A 22710-nucleotide genomic window follows, 5' to 3' on the forward strand; every position below is an offset into this window, starting at 1 on the left:
GGTTTGCTGCTGTTATGTGCCTTTGCACATACTTTCATATCACACATCTTTCAAGTCAACAATCATCCAAGCTGGCTCCTACACTACTTCCTAGAATGTTCCTGTTATGCCTTGAGTCTTTTCTGGTCTAGCCAGTAACAATTACACATTCTTCTTCATAAAACTTGTTTGACTTTAAAAGAAATAAAACAAAATACAATCCTTTTTTTTTTTTTAAATTGTTAAACCAAGATGAAATGGGACAGTTCTGTTAAAGCAAGTGGGAGTACCCTATTGCATTGTATCCTTCCAACGTACAGACTAAAGGATTTACACATACATGGGTAGAATAATGTAAATACATTCTTACACACAGATCGCAAAATGCACGCTGCTGTATTTATGAGCAGCGCTGATGGACTCCTTCTCTTATTTAGCCTCCTTCCTCACTACCATAAGAATCTGGATCCCAAGTCTGACCAGATCACTGCAGACTTATACAGAGAGCTGCCTGCACGTGAATCCCTGCAGTACTTACGTATCAGGACAATTAATGTGGAATAATTAGATAGTAATCTAGCCCTGACAAGGCCACATAACTACAGACAACTCACCTGATAGTTGTATAATACTGGCAGGTCAACGTGGATATTTTTCACAGTTCCATCATACCATTCAAACTGCATCATCGCTTTCTAGAAGGATAAGTAATACACTTATGTGTTTACAGAAGCCTATGTAAGCTCCACTAACATGGAATTCCTTCCTGAATCATTCTTAAGAATGGCGTAAGTATCTGATCTGAATCTATGACTTTAATTTCAGTTAAAGCCTGTAGAATTTCACTAACTTATAAAGTACTGATTTTAATTAGAAAAATGTAGCCCCAGAAAGAAAAGAAAAAAACCCAAACAACAACAACAAAAAGAAAGGGTCCTTATCACTTACCTCATGTAGAGTTGATGACACTGTTTTTTTAAGAATAGGTACAAATCCTTCCACGGGAGAGAAGGCATTGGGAGCCAAAACTTGATAAAGGTTTAACTTTTTAGCTATAGCAAGGAACAAAGAAATTAAATAAAACAGATGCTCTTTAATTTATGTTTCATACCTGTTAAGCTCTTCTTTCTGTGCTACCTTTCAATCCATTTGTCTTTAACCAGTCTGTTGAGGTTTTGGCCAGGACGCATGGTGTTTGAATAACTAATGGTCCTTCATGCTTTGGAGGCTTTAGTAAGAAGTTGGAGGGTGCTGTACTTGCAAATTCTGTGCAAACCTAAAATGGATTTTAAGAAAAACTCTTGCAAATTTTAGCATTTTTTTTTTTACCCTCAATCCAAAATATCCAGCGTGGAATATTAGTTCTACTTATGTTCACCGAAGTGCTGGGATTTCAACAAGCAAAATACTGTGAAAATAGCTATCATTGGTCCTCCTAATAATGGGGCTTGGAGGACAATGTTCCATTAACTTCACTGTGTTTGCCACAATGTAAAAATGCACAGGGAAATTAAAACATCATGGTTATACACACTGGCATGAAAACAGCCAATCATTTCTCTAAGAAAAGTGAGTAGGAAAAATATCTTTGTTACACATAGATTGAATCTTGACTGCTTCATCTTCTACCTGCACCAAGTCAAATGAAACACATTCTGTCTTCATTCCTTCCAATGGAAACAAGTCAACAAAAATTCCTATGGGGCACTAGAATTCCTTTGTTTCAAAAAAAGGGTAAGAGACCTTTTTCTCTGAATGGACAGGAGTTTGGAAATATTTTTTCATACAGAAGGTTAGACTACTAAGTTTCTGAAATGACATGCTTTTATTTGGGGATATAGGACCTTCTAAGTAATTTCAGGGTGACTTCTGCTTTACATGTAGTCTATATGGTCCTTAGTAACTACGAGTTTGGAAGAGAGATGAAAGAATTCTATATATACGGAATATGGAGGATGAGGGGAAACAGAGTTAGAAATATTAGTCACAAATGACCAGTTTGCCTCCTGTCTGGAACGTCTCAGGTCAGATGACCAGATACCCAAGCATACCCAATGGAAGCTTTCAGCTCCTCTTTCAGATCAGATTTGTCCACCTCACACAACTCTCTACAGTAGCTGTGACAGAGAACAGACTTTTGTTAACAAAAAAATTCCTCACAGATTTGTAAAACAGTGCTGCCAAATTTCTGGCATTAAAGTTGAGCAACCATATGTGAATTCAGCTACGTTATAAACTTCCAGGCCCCTAGAAAGTACAGAGATGAGAATAAGGCAGAAGCGATGCGTATTTCCACTTAAAACTATCTGCACAAGGTGAAAGACAGACATGAGTAAATAATCTCTCTACCAGCTCAAAACAGAACTAGAAATTATCGAAGCATTCCATAGAAAAAAAAAGAAAAATCATAGGAGATTCTTTTTCTTCCTCATCCCTATTTCATCAAGAGCACTTAAAAGTTACTTTATTGGAAAAAAGCCAAACAAGGTAAGAACCTCTGGTATGTCAGTCAAATAATGCATAAAACCAGAAACATTACCAGGACAATTGTTACAGACCAAACTGTGCCAGTAAGACAGGACCAACACAGATGTGTAACAGACAGACTGTAGCTTCCTAACTTCAACACTAGTAATGGATTATGATTTTGCAACTGATTTAAGTGTCCACCTTAAACACCTAGGATTAAGTATCTCTGTACTGTTGGAACTTCTTTTAAATGAACATGCATATGGTTAGGTCAGCAATTCTCTTAGATTTCCATTATGATCATGGTACAATGTTCTTTTCATCACGTTTGGATCAGTTTACAAAACTCACTGCGTTTTGGAGAATGTTTAGCAAAATCTCCTGGTTTTGGCCTTAATTTGCTCTTATAATGGATGGCCAATATGTAATATTCAAAGTTCACTTATCAAAATACTTGATTAATCATATAATTTTTTTTCATATTATGAACACTAAAAAATTCTACCCCTGATACTTCAAAGCACATCTGAAAATGAAAAGATACATACATCTCTTATTCTACTAATAAGTGAGCCACCAATCCTTCTTTGAAAAGTCTGTTTGATGCTTTTGAGTAGGTTCTTAGCCTTCTGGGATTCCTGAAGTAGCAGTTGAACATCACTGCTATCAAAATTCTGTACATATAAAAACAAAGGGGGAAAAATAAGTTAACTACTATTCAAATACCAAATAAACACAGCTTTCTTACTTTGATGTGCATGCATCTATACAAGACTGCCTAGCATAGCAGAATTCAGTGTAAATGTATCTAATGCACTGCATGTAAGTTATGAATCATTTTATAAATGAGGTATAATTTTATTACTTTGAATCAGTCTACAATAAGCCACTGCTTTCATCCTACTCATCATATTTAAGTCAGTAATATCTGCAAAATTTATTGTGCTTTTAGGAAAGCATCTTCAGTTGCAAAAAGAATTAAACACACGTTTATTGACCACATCCTCAGTACTTCTATAACAGAGACTTTCAGCACCAGGTCTTGCTATAAACTTCTCAGATGATAACCAGTTTACCTTCTAGAAGTGAAGAATCATCAAAAAGAGAGAAAAATGCATTGCCTCTCTAGCTGTCACCTACCTCTCCCTTTGAAGAGTAGCAATGATAACAGCCTCTTACAGCTTCTGCAAGGTTCTTTAGAACTGCCTACATATATAAATAGGAAGAAAAATAGTTACTTTGATTTGGTAGTCTCTTTTGATAACATGGGTTCTTTCTATTCAAATCTCAATTAGAGACAAAGAAAGAATCTTTGAGGTACATGTAGTGAGAAAGTCAAAGTAATTGTTTCCATTGTTTTCTTAACAGTCTTATTTTAATATGGCTGAAAAACTAACTCAGTAGTAATACACAAAATAGGCAGTAAGCTTCAAATCCATTCACCTTGTGTTAAAATGCCAGTCACTTTCTGCTCCTTTGAAGGCAGGATTGTGCTAGTCAAATCAAAGGCATATCACTGAAGTCTACAAGTATTAGGCTATCCTTCCCCAGCCCACAATTACCTCTTAACCCCCTTGCTGCTTTTTTCACCTCTCCCATCTCCTCTCCTACCATCTACCACCGCAATCCTTTTTCCCACAACTACAATATCCTTACCGCATCCAATCTTCTCTTACCAGGATTTCAACTGTCTCCTCCCTGCCGCTTAAGTCACTACATGCCTTAGGGATAAGCTTAAACAAGCAATCAACACCTAAAACCGTTTCTATGCAGAAGTTAATCAAAAGTAACTGCTTATCCTTCTGTTCTCCTCTTCCTTCAGGCAGTCACTGCTAACGTCCAAACCATTGTTCATGATCAACACTATCTGAGCAAGGCTGCTAGGTCTTGCATTGATGCTACTCCATACAAAAATATTCCTATCCCAGAGACTGCCATACTCAGATGATCTCATTCCCAAGTCCCCGTCTTTCTCCTGTGATCCCTCTCATTACCCACTCATCCTTACTGCAATATCACCTACCTGAAGTCCCCTAATTTTCTGCTTTCACCTGCAAAAGAGCTCTTAGATTCTTCTGTAAACACACAAGATGATTATCTGGAAATAATTGTTTCCCTTCAGCTGCCAAGCTTGTCAACATCACTTGGTTGCCACTTCTGGCTTTGGTATGAACCAAGATAAATGCTCCAAACATTTTTTTTTCATGTGTGCAAATCTGCTCTAAAGAAAATACAACTTTAGATCAAGAACTCTTTAATGAGTAAGTTAGCTTCCCCACAAGTTTATGGGAGAAGACATTGCAGCTGAATAGGAAACAAATGACAAGACACTTAAGGAAGTAAGTATTAACAACATTACTTACAAGAGAAGCAGGATTGCTGCAATCATATGTAACAGCATGAGTCTGCAGTTTTCTCCCCAGCATACACTGCTGAGCATAGTCAGACAATATTTCCAAAGACTGATCAGGGCTGATAAATAAATAAATAAATAAGGGGGAAAAAAGATATTAACAATGGCAGTATTCAAATGGGGGAAGAAGGCCATATTGAAGAAGACAGGGAAGAAAACTAAGTGGGAAAGAAATAACAAATCATGGGAATCCAGTCATTTATCATAACTTGACCTCCTGTTCCTCTTTCAACAGTTACTTGAGGTACCACTACTGGGGTTTTGTTCTGTCCTGAAAACCTGAACGATAATAAAAGCACTAAGATTCTATTCCTGTTCATAACAGCTTATAGATTAAATGTTCTAAACTATTCCTTGCTAGCCCTGGAAGCTAAAAATCAGGATCTGTGGTTTTGCCTCCTGTGACAAACTGCGATAGAAACAATTTCAACTCAAATCTTCAACTGTGTGTAAGGATGTCCATTATCTTCCATAGGCATGAAAGAAAGTAAAACTTTGCTTTGTGTTTAGAATTTAGTGACCCACACAGGTTTAATTCCCTGAGTTCTGATGGTTCTTCATGGCTAGTAAAAGCCTTTCCTTCCAGCTACACTTCTGCCAGGGACAGAAATTAAGGAAGTTTTCACTTGCACATACTAAAAACTTTTGCTTTCTGTTCAAAGCAGAGCTAAGCAAAACTTGGAACCTTTTAACTGAACATTCTGTGTCCAGTACAATAGGTGAAATGTTATCTCAACCACCCTAAATATCAAGCTTGCCAAGCTTATGCCATTCCTTTTTTGCACATTTAAAATAAATATAATGAATAAATTAGGAGTAGGGTAACACTCCCAGAATCCTTACTGTGGTCTTTTTCTTGTAATCCTGACTACTGCAAGTTTTCAAATTACGACATCAGAACTGCAGAATTTAAGTTCATAATTTATCTAATCTCAGCCTGGTTTCATTTATTTAATCAGAAATTTTAAGTTTTCCATCAGGACCAAGATCACAGAGAGAAGACTATCTTTGAATGCTTAAAGCTATTTTACAGCAAAATCTAGCTCATCATCTAATCTTCCCAGAGGTGTGGACCTTTTCAGTGACATCCTTAATGATGCTGAAGGATTTTTATTGATGTAGCATTAGAGCTAGCAGACTCTCAATGGATTACTGCGATAACTGATCTGCAAAGGAAAAACGTAGCTTCCTATCAGAAAAGAGAAGATTTAAAAATATTTTAAAAAGGGAAGAAATAATGGAAATCAGTGCTATGAACTAAAAATATATAAAACCTGGATCTTAAGTTTTCTATTTATTTTTGTATCAAGTTCAGATTCTTGTACCAATTCTGTATGTAAGTTAAAGCTGGTTGTTACAACAGATAACAGATTTACCAGCTTCCTACAATAAGAACCAGAGAATTCAGTTCTTTCACCATAAGGACATGTTTTAAGGCTTTCAGCAAATTGCAGCCTTGACCAGGTTCCAGCTGTTGTATCCACTGTCTTGCTTCATGTAGCCTAGGGGAAAAAAAAAGGAATAGGTACACTTAACATGCAGGTGCTAAATGAGATAGATCATGAAGATTACTACAAACTGCAGAAGCTGCTAAGATATTTTATGCATAAGCAACCAGCTTGAAATCACTGACTGCACTTAAAATTCATTGGGTTTTTTCCCCTCTTACAAATCACTGCAGGCACAAGATGAAAAACACTATTTATTATCTACAAGAGATTGCTCTAATTAAGTGGAGACCTTGTTTGAAACACCTTTATTTTTCAGAGAAATGAACTTACTTACACATGAACATTGATGTTTTTTGGACTCTCCCACAGAGGTGAAATTTCTGTACTGAATGAGAGGCAGTACAATTGCTTCTTATAACATAGCTGTTCATCTATTAAGGACTATAAACAAAAAATTATTAATGCATTACTATCCATGCTGCTTCTAGACAGGTTATTATGTAAACAACAAAAAAATAGTAATTTCCTAACAATAGTTGACAGCAATATTCTCAACTATCACAGAGAAAAGCTTCCACGAAAAAGTCATACAGAGAGAAAACCTGTAAACCTATGGTAATGCAGCCAATTTGTTAATAGGCCAGGAGGCAGGGAGTATCTGTTGTACTGGTATGAGTTTTTCTCTTCAGTTGTTGAGCACACAAAACAACATACTGATCTAGAATGGGCATATTCACCCATCAAGCAATTACTAAAAGATGTTTAATACATATTCATTGATAGGGCTAAATAATAGTTCAGGTATTAAGGCTAAGCCAACCAGACTACATGGAACTTGAGTTTTCTTGAAGTAGTTTTTTTTAAAATGCACAAATGAAAAATGCAGATAATATAAATAAAATTTAAATAATTCCTGAATGCAGGAAATGAAATTGTACAAAGTTTCAAAGTTAGACAGTAAAACAGTCACATTATGTCTTCCTTCCTTACCACAAAATCTTATAAAAATACAGAGCACAATAAATGACAAGTTTCTTTGGGGACTTGAGGAAGTGATTAACTCACCAAGGTTCTGACCGAAATTGTGAAGTGTGCCTTGTTGTGACAAAACATAAAGGCATAAGGAAACTATAAATAGCTCTATGTAGAACTTGGTTCTAGCTCTTACATCTGTTTCTGTTAATCAAGTTTATTCCATAGAGAATGCAGGTACAAGAATTGAGAAACTTCTAAATATTAATACAAAAAGTATTATTATTAGGATACATACTGGAGTTCGTTTGCATTTAGACATTAACAAAGACTACATTTTCAAAGACATTTAAAACATACTTTACTACAACAGAAAACTTCTATTGTATTGTATATTATGAATTTAAGCAGATCTTTTTCTACCTAGTTCCTGGCTTGTAGTTACACAAAAGCTTGATTAGTATGCTACAATTGCCAAAGTCTGCTTTATTCTTACTTACCAAAAGGTCCTTCTGAAAACCCCGTAGTCTAGGTCCATGACTCATACTGGACACATCAACCACAAGTCCGACTTTGGTTCCTTTTATGAGGCCAAACACCTTAAAAGAGAAAAGTCATTGTAAATACTATGCTTATCTAAAGTTTAAAAATGTTACAGTTTATTCTGTACAATATCATTTTAAAATCAAGTATTAGGTATTTATTTTCACTTTAAGCTTTTTAGCATAAAAATGACACAGTGACAAAGCCAAGAAAAAAAAAAAAGAGAATTACCAGTTTATATTTACCAGTGAGTCATACTTGCTCCTTGCCAAGACAACCTAGTCATTATTTGAGAGGATAAAAAAATAACTTTGTCTACAGCATCTCCTTCAGGTTAAATCAAGCAACTTAGTGGAAGCTAGATTTTGAAATGCTGCTTCTTTCTCTATCCCCTTCAAGAGCGAGCTATGTCTCTTTCCCATTCCTGAGCATTAGCACTGCTAGGGCACAAGAAGTGATTAACCAGCTGTGCAAGAGAGGGTACAATGGACAAGACAGCTCCACTCCAGTCTGAGAGTCTGCTGCTCAGCACTGTCTGCTCCCGTTTAAATCACACTGAGAGGTCCTGATGATTAAGCTTGCCAAGAGCAAGAGAAAAGCTAGATCTAGAAAGCAGAAAACTGCATACCAATGAAAAGATCAAGAAAATCCATTGTGCACATGATGTGTAACTCACAGTAAATAAACAAAATACATAAGCTTTCTGGAAGCCACTTTTCAATAGCATTCAAAAGTTAATTTATTCTTTAATGCTGTACACAGTTCCATTCTAAAAATATACTGCAAAGTTAAAGTTACCTTTCTGCTGTCCTGCAACAGCCATTGAATTCGCTGCTGGTAAAGTTCAATCACTCTGACAAAAGGCATAGCACACATTTAGCTCAGGCATTCTCTTGCATTGGGTATCAATGTAACATTCAACCATTTGTCTTCATCACATGCTTTTTCTTGCAGATGCAAAATCACCTTTTAAAAATACTGTTTTCAGTGTTCTCATACAACTGATTGGTTGCAGGGCTAACCATTTAAATATTCCTTCCCCTAAAGCTGTTTGACTGATTAGATATGTAGCTGTCTGAAAAACTGGATCACTGAAATGTCTTCTGATCAGTTGCTGGCTATTTTGTTCAGAGATAGGAGAGGGGTATTCACCACGTGTTATGTGTGAACAGAAGCTCGGGCAAAACTGAATTTAGTTCATTACACATAGGTTATTGTCAGATGTACTTAACACAAACTGTATCGTTGGTTAAGACACTCATGAAATCCAACCTTGTGATTGAAAGGCCACACACTCACTGAAGTGCTGGACTAACTGCAGCGCAACTTTCAAAAATTTCATTGCAAAATAGGTATAACCTGAGGTAAAACAAAGTTCTTTCTCTCCTCCAAAACTGTTTTACTTCAATTTATTTTTAATACCATATGCCTAGATTTACAGTTTCGCAAAGTGAACGTTTAAATCAACGTTTCAAATGGTGAAAAACTTTTGGCTTTTCCAAAACACAAAAGCTACTTCTTTTTTAAACCAGATTTGCAGATGGTTTGCTTAGATGGCACAGGGCCTAAGTACTGAAGGAGGACCTTCTGAAGATTCTGGGTCTTCATGACTGACATAGGGAGGTATGCTGAAGTAGTGGCACTCCTAGGAACAGTCTAACAAGTATTGTGAAGACCAGCAAAAACATTATGATTACTCTACAGCTTATTGAACCTATTGTTTACCTCAATTTAAGCTCCCTTGACTTTATACATCTAAAATTCACTTACAAAACTTTTAACTTCCATATATCATGACTAAATCTGTGACCTGAAACTGATCCAAGTTACAGTAAACATAACCCACAAATACGCAGTATTACCTGTGTACTAGCTGCCTTTCTAAAATGAGCTGCTTCAGTTCCAAACCTGGCTGATACCAATCTTCATTAAAAAAATAAAACCCCTCAGCTGTAGTGACAAATAATTATCACCTGCCCTAAATCTCAGCAGAAAGGATTTAATGCTGAGATACTCTCAAATTCTCAGAGATAGCAAATTAAGATTTAAGGCAGTACCTGTAATCATGGGGGATGGGGATATAGAATCAATTCTGCATCAGAATCATAAACAAGATGGATACTTACTCAGAAAGTCTGGACTCAAAATTGTTAACAGTCTCTTGTGTAAACTCTATCTCTTCAACATCGTTTCTTGAATTCCTGGAACACTATGCATAATTAGCATCAGAGATGCACACAAATTAAGACTGACTAAAGAAAGGACAGTGTTGCACTTACAAAATAATACTGCCTTCATTTAGCAGATGCTCTAACGTTAACTGCAAGGATTCTAAACTGTAGTTTCTTAGCCATTCTTCTGTGGATTGCACCTTTTTAGACTGTATTTTCTTCATGTGCACTCTCTATAGATCAAATAAGAAAAAATTAAATGTGCTGTTCAAATGTGACAAAAATGTAAGTCCTAAGGATAGCTGCTGGTAGGCAGTGCATATCCAAGAACAACATAATTTTAGGTACTGGCATACTCTTTTGGATGTGGGATGCAAAGGAAAAGAAGGTTTCAGAACACTCTCAGATTGTGAGCTAAAGTAAGGGGAAGGAGAGCTTAGTTTGGAGGAGATGGGAAGGAAGACCAGAAATAGGAGAGTTTAAAAGAAATAAAAGAAATACCCCAGTGATTTACCAGAGAGGAAGAAAAACTAAGCATCTCCAAAATCCACCTCACAGTGTTTGAAAGGGTATATATTGTCTTCTGCTTTTCTAAATAAAAATGCAGTATCAACAGTTGATCTACCTTTACTGTTTTGCCTGATTTGTTCACAGACTGATTTATTTCTGCAGAGAAACTATATGTAATTTCATGACTTTGGTGAAGTATTTATGAAGAAACATATCAGTTGTCTATCAGTTTAATTATTCCCCACTCTGCATTTGTAGTGGGTATGTGTTACTTTTCTAGTTGCTCCATTTAGCAGGAAAACTTGCCTACCAGCAGATCTTGTGTCTTATTGATATGTGTTACCAGCAATCCATTATCTGGTCCTAGATGAGACATAGGAAAATCTTGCCATGGTGGTTGATCACCCTGTAGACTGGATTTTGTGGTCACCCTAAAAGACAATGAATTTCATGGGATAACTTCATTACCCATAGTATTCCTGTATTGTCATAAAGTCTTCACAAGTTTTTTCTGTAGGAACTGTTTTACATTTTGACAGTTGTTTACACGTTCCATTTGATATACGATAAATGTTTCCACAGGACATAGTACATTGCTTACATGAGCTACAGTTATTTGTATCTACATATGAAGTCCCAACAAGATTTTGTAACAGTATCCTCACCCAACTTTTTCCAAAAACTGATCGTTGTCCAACAACTGTGCCATATTCCTGATGCGTGTATCCATTAGATGAATAGACTTAACCTTGTTAAAAAAAGCAAAAAGACAAAGTATTAGAGTAAAAAGCTTAAATCCTCAGGAATATACACTATAAAAAAATTATTAATACTGTCAGCAACTTCTATGATAAGTACACCACATGTGGGACAACAGCAAATTAAAAAACAGCTGCAAAGAGGAGTTACAATTATCCATCTACAGAAAACACCTTTAAGAACTATTCTGCAAGAGCTATTTGTCAGGGGACTTGATGCAGTTATTGTGTGTATAGACTGGCTACACAGCTCAACCAGGAAAGAAGATTAACCAAAGCAAAACCCCGAGCTCTACGGGCGAGTGCGAGCCCCGGCGGGGGCAAGGGGGCCAGCAGCTGGCACAGCCGGGCTGCGAGCCGCGGGGATGGAGGCACGTAGGTGAGCTGCCCCTCGGGTTTAGGCGCTGTAAAACCAGAGCAAAAACGATCATAAAATCCTGCTTTGCACTTCGCTGGGCTCGGCCGCCTCACTCCGGCCCCAGCCACCCCTGCCCTCCGCTCACCAGCGGGTGTCCGAGCAGCCCTCGGCCCGCGCCCTCCCGTCCCCTCCCCCGAGACTCTCCTCACCTCGGGGGGCAGAGGCCCCTCAGCCCCACCGACCCCGCGCCCTCCCGTCCCCAGAGACTCACCTCACCGGGGAAAGGGCTCCCCTGTCCCCGGCCTCCCTCCCTCCCTCCCTCCCTCCCTCCCCTCCCCCGCAGCCTGGGCACGTCCCGAAAGCCCGGGCGGCCACCGCGCCAGTAAGAGGGACCCTCCGAGCCCCCTCAGCATCGCCCGGCCGCGGCACCTCCCGGCACTCACCCGGCCCTTCCGCCGTGCGGAGCCCGGGGTAGCCCAGCCCCACGTCCCCCTCGGCGCGGCAGGGCCCGGAGCAGCCCAGCCCCAAGTCCCGCCGTGTTACGGCGTTGCCGGTGGAGACGGGCCGGCCCCAGCTGCCGCCGGCGGGAGGAGCCGTTCCGCTTCCCGGCGGCGGAGGGCGGGAAGCGCGGGCGGGGACCCCGCCGGAGCTGAGGAGACACCCGGGCCAGGGGAGGGGCCGGTTCCAGTCAGCGCAGCCGAGGCCAGTCGCTTTAGTAGACAATTTATTTTGATAAACTTGCTCAATAACAAAAATACAAGTGAAGAAAATTATGTTCATTTTATACAGTTTGTATTAACATTTGTTCGGAAATCATTAATCGAAAAATGTTCTAACCAATTAGAAAACAATCCTCAGTAAAGGCCGGGGCGGGGGACGCAGACGGTCAGGCCTCGAGCGGGGAGCGACGCGACGCCCAGGCAGGACAACCCGCTTGCAGACACCCTTTCCTTCATTATTTTCATCCTTCACAACGGTTTTAAAGGACAGCTTTCATTTTTTGTGTGTGTTGGGGCAAACAGTAATCTACAGTTGTGTTCTGAAGTGGTTAAACAACGGCTCTGAAACACAGGTATGACAGGAGGGCCCTAATCTGGCAGCTTTCGTTCAGCCAGAGGGCCGGCTCAGGTGGTGCTGCACACTACCAGCGTCTTCAGGAAACTGGTATCACTTGCCAGCAAGATTAACAATGGAAAACGATGTTAAATGGTGAGACTGGTGCGTTCAGGGAAGCACATCCTCTCCAGGTCTAAGACAAACGGCTTCCAGGCAATTATTTCAGCTGAGCTCAACGATAAGATTTATACAGCCAAATTAACTAGCTTTTCTTCTGAAGGTATTTTAAAGTTTCCAATCTTACATTTTGTTAGCCAAATAAATGACAAAGCGTGCCATTATGATGGGACATCAAACCCTTTGGGGAATTTTGAAGCAAAAGACTAAATAATCCCTAGTGATGCATGAAATGAGCTGTCCTTCGAAAAGTTAAATACAATGGCTGGCAGAATCAGAAAAGTTTATGTAAACACTCAACACAAATATGGGATCACCTTTGGAGAAGATTCGTATGGAAACATTTGCTTTTCATGAACTGAAAAAGTCTACAGATGTTTAGGCATGTTCAATGCGAACTTCCTGTAGTTTAAAACAAAACCTTGTGCAAATAAAACCTATAAATAGTCTTCAGCAGATTTTACAGTGATGCTCTTAGGTATGAAAAGAATGCACACAACTTTAAAACAAAAGTAACAGACATAAATTTGACAAATGATTGCACCATAAAACAGTGTTTTATATACAGTTTACAAGATATGATTTTCTGCTATAAATTAATACTGTACTATATAGTACTTAGTGACCTTATTAAAAGCAACTGTTGACAGCTGTCTCTTCAATTACTGGGTGGGTTTTTTTTAAATGCAGATGGCTGCATCTATTTCTGGACTTAAAATGCTCAAATATTTAATCAAACAATCTGCTAGTTAAATCTCCACTATCATTTACTAATGCAGAGCAATAGCACTGGCAAATCAGATAAATTTCCAGCCAGCCAGCCACAGTCTGGGTATGATCCAAGATAAGTGTTTATATTTTTTAATGAAATGATGATTCATTTAATCTAAGCCTAAATTCACTGTATACCTGATGTTACCATAACAGAAATAAGTAAGCTGGGGGGTAAGAAATCTTAGTGGCTGAGAAATCTGTGTTCCAGTTACAAAAATCTCCTAGAACTATTTACAACGGTGACTTTTCTGAAATAGAGAAGAGCGCTTTTTTCCAACATAATTTATGATCTAAGTTTTAGCAATACTTCAGCTTCGGATGCAGCAGTGATATCACCACAAATTTAGACACACATCCAGCAGCTGAACCCTGCATTTCATCTCCATCAACATCACTGGGGACCTCAAACTACCCATGCAGATGAAGGCTTAAATTAGGAACCAAATCATACTTATACCGTTACTTCCAAGTAGGTGTCTAGCTGTATTGACAGGTTGGATACTTCAGAAAAATTTAGTGTTTATAAACATTCCCTTCTACCTGTGAGTGAGCTGACTGGAAAAAAAGTCACTTATAGACCATTCCAGTGACAAATTTGTTCAAAAATGTCAAAAGAAAAACCACTTAATTCAGCAAATAACCTTTTCGTATTAAAATACCTTGGGAGGGGGAGAGGGAAGAGGTGGAGGAGGAGGAAGACAGGGACCCGCTAGGGTCTGAATGGCACAGAGTTAAAAGAATTGTGCAAATTGTCTTATTTTCAAACACTTAAGCTTATGTGATAAGTGATTATTTTGGAAACTGCTGATTATATTTTAACAACCACCTCATTCTAAAATACACTAACATTTTAGAAAAATGGCTATTTAGCAATGCAGTTCTTCTAAAAAGCTCAATGAAACAGCACTTGAAACATACAATTTTTTTTGTTTTCATAATGAATCTCAGGTAAACCACGTATTAACTGGAAAATAAATACTGACAGTGCAGGCAGCTTTCCTGGGACACTGAACTGTACTTTCTGCAAGGTTAGGTTGAGTATTGAGTTATGATGTCTACGGATTCAAAGGTTTATCCTTGTGTTGAAAAATAAAACTACCTTTAGTGAGGAATATTTACTCCAAATTTGGGTGGCCCTTAAATCCACACTTAAAATAACAACTTTAGTAAACAATACACGTATTATTTAAACTATAATTTAAACTATATTGCTAATTTTTTTGGTAAAGATGAATTAATACTCAAATGAAAACAAGTTCATCCATCTTTGCAGTGGAATAGTGTTTGCATTACTTTAAACATTGCATTTTACATGTGCTAGAGAAACGCTTATCAATGGTAAAATGCTGTGCTTGAACAAGTATGAATGCTAATGTAACAATGCAGTAGAAAAAGAGACTTTCTGTACAACAGTTGCTAATAATTTAAATAGTGTCAGTTTCCCAAAATTAGGATTTTAACTTTAAGGTATGACATGATCTCACCTTCTACCCTCATATACAAATAAATTACCATAAAAAGAATTTTAGCTTAACTTAAAATTGCACCTAAAAAGGCATGGGATCGTTTGTACCTATTACAAAAACTGTTAAAATCAAGGGCTGCTACAAAGAATGAGGTAAACTGAAGACTCTCAGCTATGTGGCCTTCAGAGAAATGGCTTTTTTCTATTGAGTTCTAGTTTTGCACACCACAGTGTTTTGCTAGCAAAGCGTTCTGAGTTCTTTTCCAGGAACCATTTGTGTGTATATACATATACATACATATATGTGTATATACACACACACACATACACACACACTGTATACTGCATCAGCAAAATATATATATATTTATATATATATTTATATAAATATAAGGAAGAAATCCCCCTCTAAAATGTTCCTTAGTGTTTTTCTAGAGCTTATGGGGGAGGAGGGGATGTATGTCTTCTTGCTGTTACATACATTTAGAGAACTTGTTTTGATCTATTGGCTTCTTGGTGCAGTAATGCAAGATTGATCCACGTTGGTGCCAAAGGCTTTGCTCATCAGAAGGAAGATGTAAAATACTAATCTCCTAAACAGCGAGGCCAGCCTCACTTGAATTCCTCTGCAACCCTCTGGTCTACCACAAAGTTCATAAATACTTTGACTTCCAAATCATTAGACGTTAAAAACAGGAACAGTACAGTAACATGGGGCATTATGCTTCTCAGTGTAAAGCATTCTTCACTAGTTCCTATCACAGTGCAGACCTGACTGCATTAAATATGCTCAGGAGATTAGTCAATGTTGTCTGTATTTGGTTATGGGAAAGGCTCTCCTTTTTTTTATCCAAAGTGCATAGTGAGAACAAGTCAAAGCATTCTTCTTTTCAGTAAGTGTTCGATAGTCTGATCTAGGCATCCTCCTGAGAATGCAATTCTGATCTCTTGCTCTTTTCCAGAATAAAGTCCTGAAGTTCAGACATTCATCAGCCAGGTAAACAAACTTTGCCAGCAAATAGAAGTCCCACTATTGTAAAGAAAATGGATAAGACAAACAGTACATATGAAGACCCAACCACTGTGTTATTGGGTAATTTATATGGTTGACCTCCAACTTCATTGATGTAAAATCCTATTGGAAATATTAGGGCTGCCATACAGAATAGAATCACTGCAAAGGAAAGAGAAAAGAAAAAATGGTCACTGCTGTGTTAAAGTCAAAATATTTACCAGTTCATAGAGCAGTCCAGAAAAGCAAGCAAAGCATTCTGGCCAAACTGAAGAGCTAAGATATTACAGTACCTAACTTGCTTGAAATGACTGAGTAGGCTTTATCTCACTTTTAAAACATTCCTCATCTACTCCCAAGACTGAAAGACCCCCACTTTGACTGTAATTTCAGTCCTGCTCACTAGATCCTGAACTGTCTTTAAGAATAAAAATTTGGTGGATGTACTTCTACCACCATCCACAAGTTTAGTCACCAAGTTCATTACTTCTCCAGTTATTTTAGAGTCATTTTTCCCCAAAGTCAAGATAAACTAACATTCAACATTGAAGAAACTCCTTTTCTATAATCAGTTGCCTTTTTCCAACGGTAGTTGCCCTCTCCCATTCTTCCACATAAATTCCTTTTCTGTAAAAGTTTGGCTAAAAATAGAAAACACATAGATTGTCATTAGAGATTCTTTTAGATTAAAATATACCAGTTTCATAAAGTTATGTTTCCTTAAGTAATGAAATATCCTTAAGATTTTTCAGTGGAATACAAAGAAAGTTTTCTGATTTGGTTTAATCTAAGCTTCTTAGTGAAAAACTTCAAATTCAGACTCCATGAACAAAGAGAATCAAGCAATGAGGCTTTTTATTTCACCTGAACAGTTAGACTTATGTACATGGTTCATGTTTACAATTGACTCTGTGTGGATGTACAAAAAAGAAACCAGAACTCCTATTAAAACCATTCATTAGAATTACATTACGGATTTCACAGGCCTTTGGCTATCTATAATGACCAACATTCCTCACAGCACATTTCAGTACTCTGATCAAATCCAGGAGAGAACATCCAGTGTTGTAATCCTTCCCAGATGACAACTTCAGTGTCCCTGTAACATACCTTTGGATAAGGAACCCTGTGTAGTTTGAACATAGGGATATGCAGGGCTCTACTGTCCTGACCAAGGGAGTGACTTCCAAATATGGCTCCTCTAAGAGGCAAGACATTCTTCACAATAAAAAGGATTAGCTTTTGAATTGGTTTGATTGCATATACAAGAATATACACATTAGGGTTTTTATCAGTATTAGAATAATGCAGAATTTTATCTGATTCTACCAGTTCAGTCACTATTAGTGCTTTACTCTTATTTCACTTCTATGTATTTCAACTTTGTTTCAAATGTTATTTACTGTGCGTGGAACATAGCATCCCAATACCCATTCAGACAAATCTAAATTATATCTGGGGGGAGAGAGATCCCACCAACCCTACAAAGCCACATACCACCATCTCCTAACATGATGCACAGCTAACACTGAAGCCTCTCCTAGTCTTCAAAGTCTACCTATAAACTTAACCACATGAAAAAGAAAATTCAAGTCAAGTTACAATGCTCCTGCCTGAATAAAGTGCACTACATGCTAATTTTTTCAGCCTTCTCTTAGTTAACACAGACTTCTGCTTTTTGTTTGTTAGTAAGAGACACAGGTGCTTGTCTCCCCTTTCTCTTCTCCACCACTAGGAGACAGAACAAACTCTGGAGATGCTGTTCCCTGCTTGAGCTTCCCCATGTCAAACAAGCAACAGTACCAACCACTGGCAACAGTAACAGCCATCACCTTAATCACTGGTGTCTGCGCAAGTCAGCAGTGCTGCAGCTGCTTTTGTTTCCAAAGGTATGTAAAATAAATTCAGCAGCTTGCCCATCCCCTTTGGCCTACCAGAACAGTCTCTAGTCTTTCCAAACGAGGCAGTGATGGGCTGGACCAACCTCAACATTTTTAAATGCACCTTCACTACTGCTCTTTCTGACAAAATACAGGTGCTGCAGTTTATCCAGCTAGTCTTACACGCCCATACTAAAAATCTTTTTTTAATGGACTCCATGTGTATCTAAGACGAACAGTTTATCGCATATTTTATATCTTAATGCTCAAAGCTTATGATTTGCATAGCACAGATCTCAGCTTTGAGGAAAAACCACTCACGTTCTATAGAAGAGACTAGTTATGGGCATGATGAATCTGAACGGGCATAAACTAAAAAGGCCGTTTTCACCAGGCAGGGTCCAGGCCCGCACACGAGCGGCTCTCCCTCTCCCAACAGGCGAAGCCCCGTTCACACCCTCGGCCCACGCGCAGTCTCCGCCAGGCGCGCCCCGTCCCGAACCACGCGGGCCGCTAGAGGGCGCTGGCGCCTCGCGCGCACGGCAACCGCGCCGGCGGGTTCTGCGGTGACGGGAAGGAAAAGGCGCCGCAAAACCCGTCTGGCAACGGCACAGTGCCGGCATCCCTGCTCCGCGCTACCTCGCGGGGCCATCTAGTCAAACGAAACCAAAGAGCCGGCAGCCAGATGTTAAACACTAAATAATCTAGAAGGCTTTAATCTGCATGATTATTGGTGCATGTAATTCCATGCACTACACAATCTAATCTTTAAAGAATGTTTCTCTTTTTTAAATTGTATCTTCATCAACAGCTGCTCCATCTGAGGAGAGAAAGCTCGGGTATGCGTTTCTTAGCAGGTCTGTATAAGCATAGAAGAGCTCATAGTGGTCCAGAAAATAGGGGTTGATGTGTGATTAGTAACGTAACATAAAATTAGTAACAGTTTGAACAATATTCTGAGGATAAGTCACATTATCATAACTCAGCATGCTTCCTATTACATCTAGTTTGTCCCTGATGAGCATTCCAGTTATCTACAAAGCTTCTGTTACATTTTAACAATAACACACTTAATAGGAAATAGCTTTAGCATTCTGAAAACAACCTGCACTTTCAAGATTAAATCTCCTTTGTTACATTCAAGAACTACACAGCTGGAAAAGTTCTGATGGCCTCATGGATATGGTTGAAGAATAGATCTTTATCCCTCTCTACTAAACCACTGTTCTCTGGGGTGTGCTGTACATACATGCACCGGAGCTCGCAGGTCTGAGACCTGCTAGTGGCACTGTACTGCCAAGGAGAGTGTGTGTCCAGCGTCTCCTTGTGTTCCTGCCTGAGACAGAAGGGTGCAGGTACCTCAACTCCCTCAGTTCACAGCAGGAGAAAAAATAAATTCTGCACATCCAGGCAGTGTGCAGAATGCTGATGTGCATATACATTTCAAACATTTACTGCAGAAGTAACCAGCCATCTCTTCTCTTCCAAATAACAGTGCACATGTTCTGCTGTCAGGGTGTCCAAGCAATTTTTCTTAGTGTGGTTTGAATTTTTAGTCTAATGAAATAGCAAATGAAAAACAGATTCATCAAAGTCTCTGTCAGATTAGGAAGCCTGAATTATGGTAAAGTTTTGCAAAGTCATCAAGAAAAGACTGCATGATAAATTTATTTTAAAAAAAAGAAACTGAGGAGAAAATCCAGACGTGAAGTGCTCAGTCAACTTAGTGTGTATTCTTTTAGAAAACTTTGTAAGCTAGAGGATAGGAATTTCTTATACAAGCTGTAGCCCAAATCTAACTCTTCATATCTGTTAGTATCAACTCAGTGAATTTCCAGCAACATTTCCAGCAACCCATAAAGAACTTCTCCCTCAAGAGTACTTGCTTATGATTTCAAATTCTCCCTCGGATAGGAAAATTTGCAGAAAAGATGCTTAGTGACTACAGTGTCTATTAACAAAAATAATTAGGTAACCAAGCACAATAATTTCTAGTCTGCTTCTGAATGGTGGCTGTCAAAAATATCTAGTTCCTTTAATTCTTTACCTTGAAATTATTTTGAGCATCCAATGACAACTTCCAAAAATCCAGGATACAGCATATAAAAAGAGGGAAAAAGTTATGGTCTAGTCTTTAGAGGGCTCATTGTAGTACCTACTTGCCTCTTTAGAGATGCATAACACAGAAAGCAGCACCAGGTGCAAATCTTTAATAACTCAAGCAGCACTTTACTCACTGGGGAGCACCAGGGACAAACGTTTGCAGCATAGCTACTGTTATTTAAGAATGTGATTATCCTGCTCCATTTTTATTTGCATTCCAAAAAGCAAGTCCATTATACTCATGAACATTTAAATCCTCAGACAAAGAGAATAACAGACTCTCTGGTAACTGCTCAAAAAAAGTAGAAATATGATTTTTCTGTCCAGCATCCCCTTCTTCGATATGTCTCAGAGAAGCACCCAATTCAGTGGCAGCAGAAACAGAATTAATTCCCTTTCTAGTTGTAGCAGATGGTAAGAGACCTGAATCTGTGTAAGATGTAAACAGAACTTGGGGGAGCTCTGTGAACTCCTGCAATAGCCAAGACTGTTATACATAAGACCACCTATATGGCCTCCGCAGAGAATAAGCTCTGAACATTGCTTCTAATTATGGAACCTAACAGTATCTGTTCTAAGGGCCATGGAAATCACACCGTGTGAGATTTACCATAGGGTTACCACATCCTATTTTCTAGAACAGAAGATGGCATAACAGGCACCCTGAAAAGGCAAAGGGTTTAGATAAATTTGAAGTAGGGCTAGCAAAAGAGGAGCCATTTCAGAGATATGGGAAACAATACCAAAGCCAGGTTACTTGTTCTGCTACCAACTTATGCCACTATGCCACTGGGCATAATTAGCGATGAAGTGGTATAGAAGCTGGGATGGTAATAGCCTGTTAGCTCACACCTGAGCAACAGGTAAATAATACCATGCAAAGGAATAGCTGATGAGATCTTCATCTGCTATCAACACATGAGGCACAACTATGAGTTTGCAAGGCCTCGTTCACTGAAGAAACACACAAAGACCTGGGCAGTGCACAAACGAACGCCAAGAAGGAATCTACTCTCCATTACATTGTATGAATTTGGCACTACAGTTAACAGGACTCAAACAGTAATGATAGTTTTGATAGTATCTATGCCCAAAATGACAATACCTATCACATCAGTAGAAATACCGTGATTCTTGAAAGACTCTTCTCTACAAAATGCAAAGGAAAACTTTTGCATTTGCCATTAGAAGACTTTTGTCACTCCTGCAGTATGAGCTGGAAGAGGGAAGTATCTCTCCTCTCCACAATGCTGTTTTGCAAAGAAGCCAGAAAGACATGTTTCTGTGCAGTAAACCCACCAATGGCTGGGAAAGGATGCAAACGCTGTGCTAGTAAATAATCTCTCAGGTGTATCCTTTTAGAAGTGTATATAGGAAAGAGAATTGACAGATCAAACTTTTGTCCTTCATGTGTCCCTTAGCTAAACAAGATAGACAACACCACTGTGAGCAAAAATTCATATTTATAGATGCACACCTGAAAAATCTGGAGTCATCCAAGATGACAAGACTACAAGCAAAAATTCCATGAAAAATACAAGCTATAAATTTATATATAAATTCCAGCATGAACTGGGCAAGAGTGACCTCTTACCAGGCTCTCCTTGCTGCTGTCAGAGTTGCAAGGAAAGGGCTGAGCATGAGAATTCCTTTGCCCTTAGATGATTTACTCTAGAGGAGCTGCCAGCCCCAGAAGCTGCCCTTGGCAGTCCCAGCAGACTTCCCTGCCTGCCTGGGATAGCATGTCCTCGGTTGTGTTCAGAAATTTCTGTGAGAAGAATATTTGCTAGCAGCCTGTACTAGGCTGCCGAGTCTTGAAATTGCTTGCAGAAGAGATGTAATACAACCATAAAGTGTTCCCTGCCCCCTTCTGATGAGTTACACATGTTTTCATCATACAGCCCTGGCACTTCACAGGAAGGACCTGTTCGTGGTATTCCAAGTTGATTCCATATGGCTACATATTTCCTAATACTAATCTACAAATAGATTACTAATTGCCATCCAATGAATCACAGAAGTCACTCTCCTCAACTTTTTGTAAAATAAAGAACTCTTCCTCCCATTCACTTCTTTTCCAAAAGTGACTTTTCTTACAATGGAGTTAAGCAATAAAATTTCCCATCATCATTGTTAACAGGAATGCAAAGGTCACAGAGTCATTATGTATTGGAGATGAATACCAAAGACATTGAATTTTAGAATTTTGGCAACACAGCGATCATATCTTAATAGAATTATGAATAATTCTGACTTGCAAAAGAACAAATTAATATGTTTCATTATTAAATATGTCATAACAAAAAGGCAAGTGCTGAAATAAAAGAATGTCCTTCTATATTTAGACTTCTAATAATGGACCTGTTGCAAGCTTAAAGAAATCTACAGAAAAAAAACAGCTTTAGGGTGTCAGATTTTTTGACTGAACTAACCACCACAGTTGTAGAAAACTAAAGATGCGGGGATGTGGCAATTTAAGATATTTTAAAAAACCCTTTAAAATATGTAAAGCCCAAAATACAATCTCTGAATTAAGAAAAAACCTCAGTAAACAAATCATGGTTTCAACTATTAACATATAGTACCCCAAAACCCCTCTTTACCCTAGAGATTTGACTT

The 22710-nt window shown here is 38.5% G+C and overlaps 2 protein-coding genes across 4 annotated transcripts in view; both read right to left on the reverse strand.

Moving 5' to 3' along the window:
- VWA3A (von Willebrand factor A domain containing 3A) overlaps positions 1–12202 on the reverse strand; it is a 34833-nt gene extending 22631 nt beyond the window's left edge. The window contains exons 1-15 of the mRNA XM_074885725.1: positions 12068–12202; positions 11174–11256; positions 10852–10939; positions 10107–10231; positions 9954–10028; positions 8626–8680; positions 7785–7883; positions 6647–6753; positions 6238–6363; positions 4812–4920; positions 3589–3654; positions 2997–3122; positions 1117–1255; positions 928–1031; positions 594–674 (exon numbers count right to left, since the gene is read on the reverse strand). Of these exons, the coding sequence (XP_074741826.1) occupies positions 594–674; positions 928–1031; positions 1117–1255; positions 2997–3122; positions 3589–3654; positions 4812–4920; positions 6238–6363; positions 6647–6753; positions 7785–7883; positions 8626–8680; positions 9954–10028; positions 10107–10231; positions 10852–10939; positions 11174–11238 (1365 nt within the window). The 5' untranslated portion in view covers positions 11239–11256; positions 12068–12202. The remainder of the gene's footprint in view (positions 1–593; positions 675–927; positions 1032–1116; positions 1256–2996; positions 3123–3588; positions 3655–4811; positions 4921–6237; positions 6364–6646; positions 6754–7784; positions 7884–8625; positions 8681–9953; positions 10029–10106; positions 10232–10851; positions 10940–11173; positions 11257–12067) is intronic.
- A 133-nt stretch (positions 12203–12335) lies between these two features.
- MOSMO (modulator of smoothened) overlaps positions 12336–22710 on the reverse strand; it is a 34203-nt gene continuing 23828 nt past the window's right edge. The window contains exons 4-5 of one of the 3 annotated variants that reach the window (XR_012631100.1): positions 16646–16749; positions 16209–16270 (exon numbers count right to left, since the gene is read on the reverse strand). Coding sequence is in view for 1 of the 3 variants with exons in the window: in XM_074885727.1 (XP_074741828.1) it covers positions 16086–16270 (185 nt within the window). In the remaining 2 variants the exon portion in view is untranslated. Of the gene's footprint in view, positions 16271–16645; positions 16750–22710 lie in introns of all 3 variants that reach the window. The other 2 variants (XM_074885727.1, XR_012631099.1) reach the window with 2 other exon arrangements.

This window comes from Strix uralensis, chromosome 16, assembly GCF_047716275.1.
Source record: "Strix uralensis isolate ZFMK-TIS-50842 chromosome 16, bStrUra1, whole genome shotgun sequence".
Lineage (NCBI taxonomy): Eukaryota > Metazoa > Chordata > Aves > Strigiformes > Strigidae > Strix > Strix uralensis.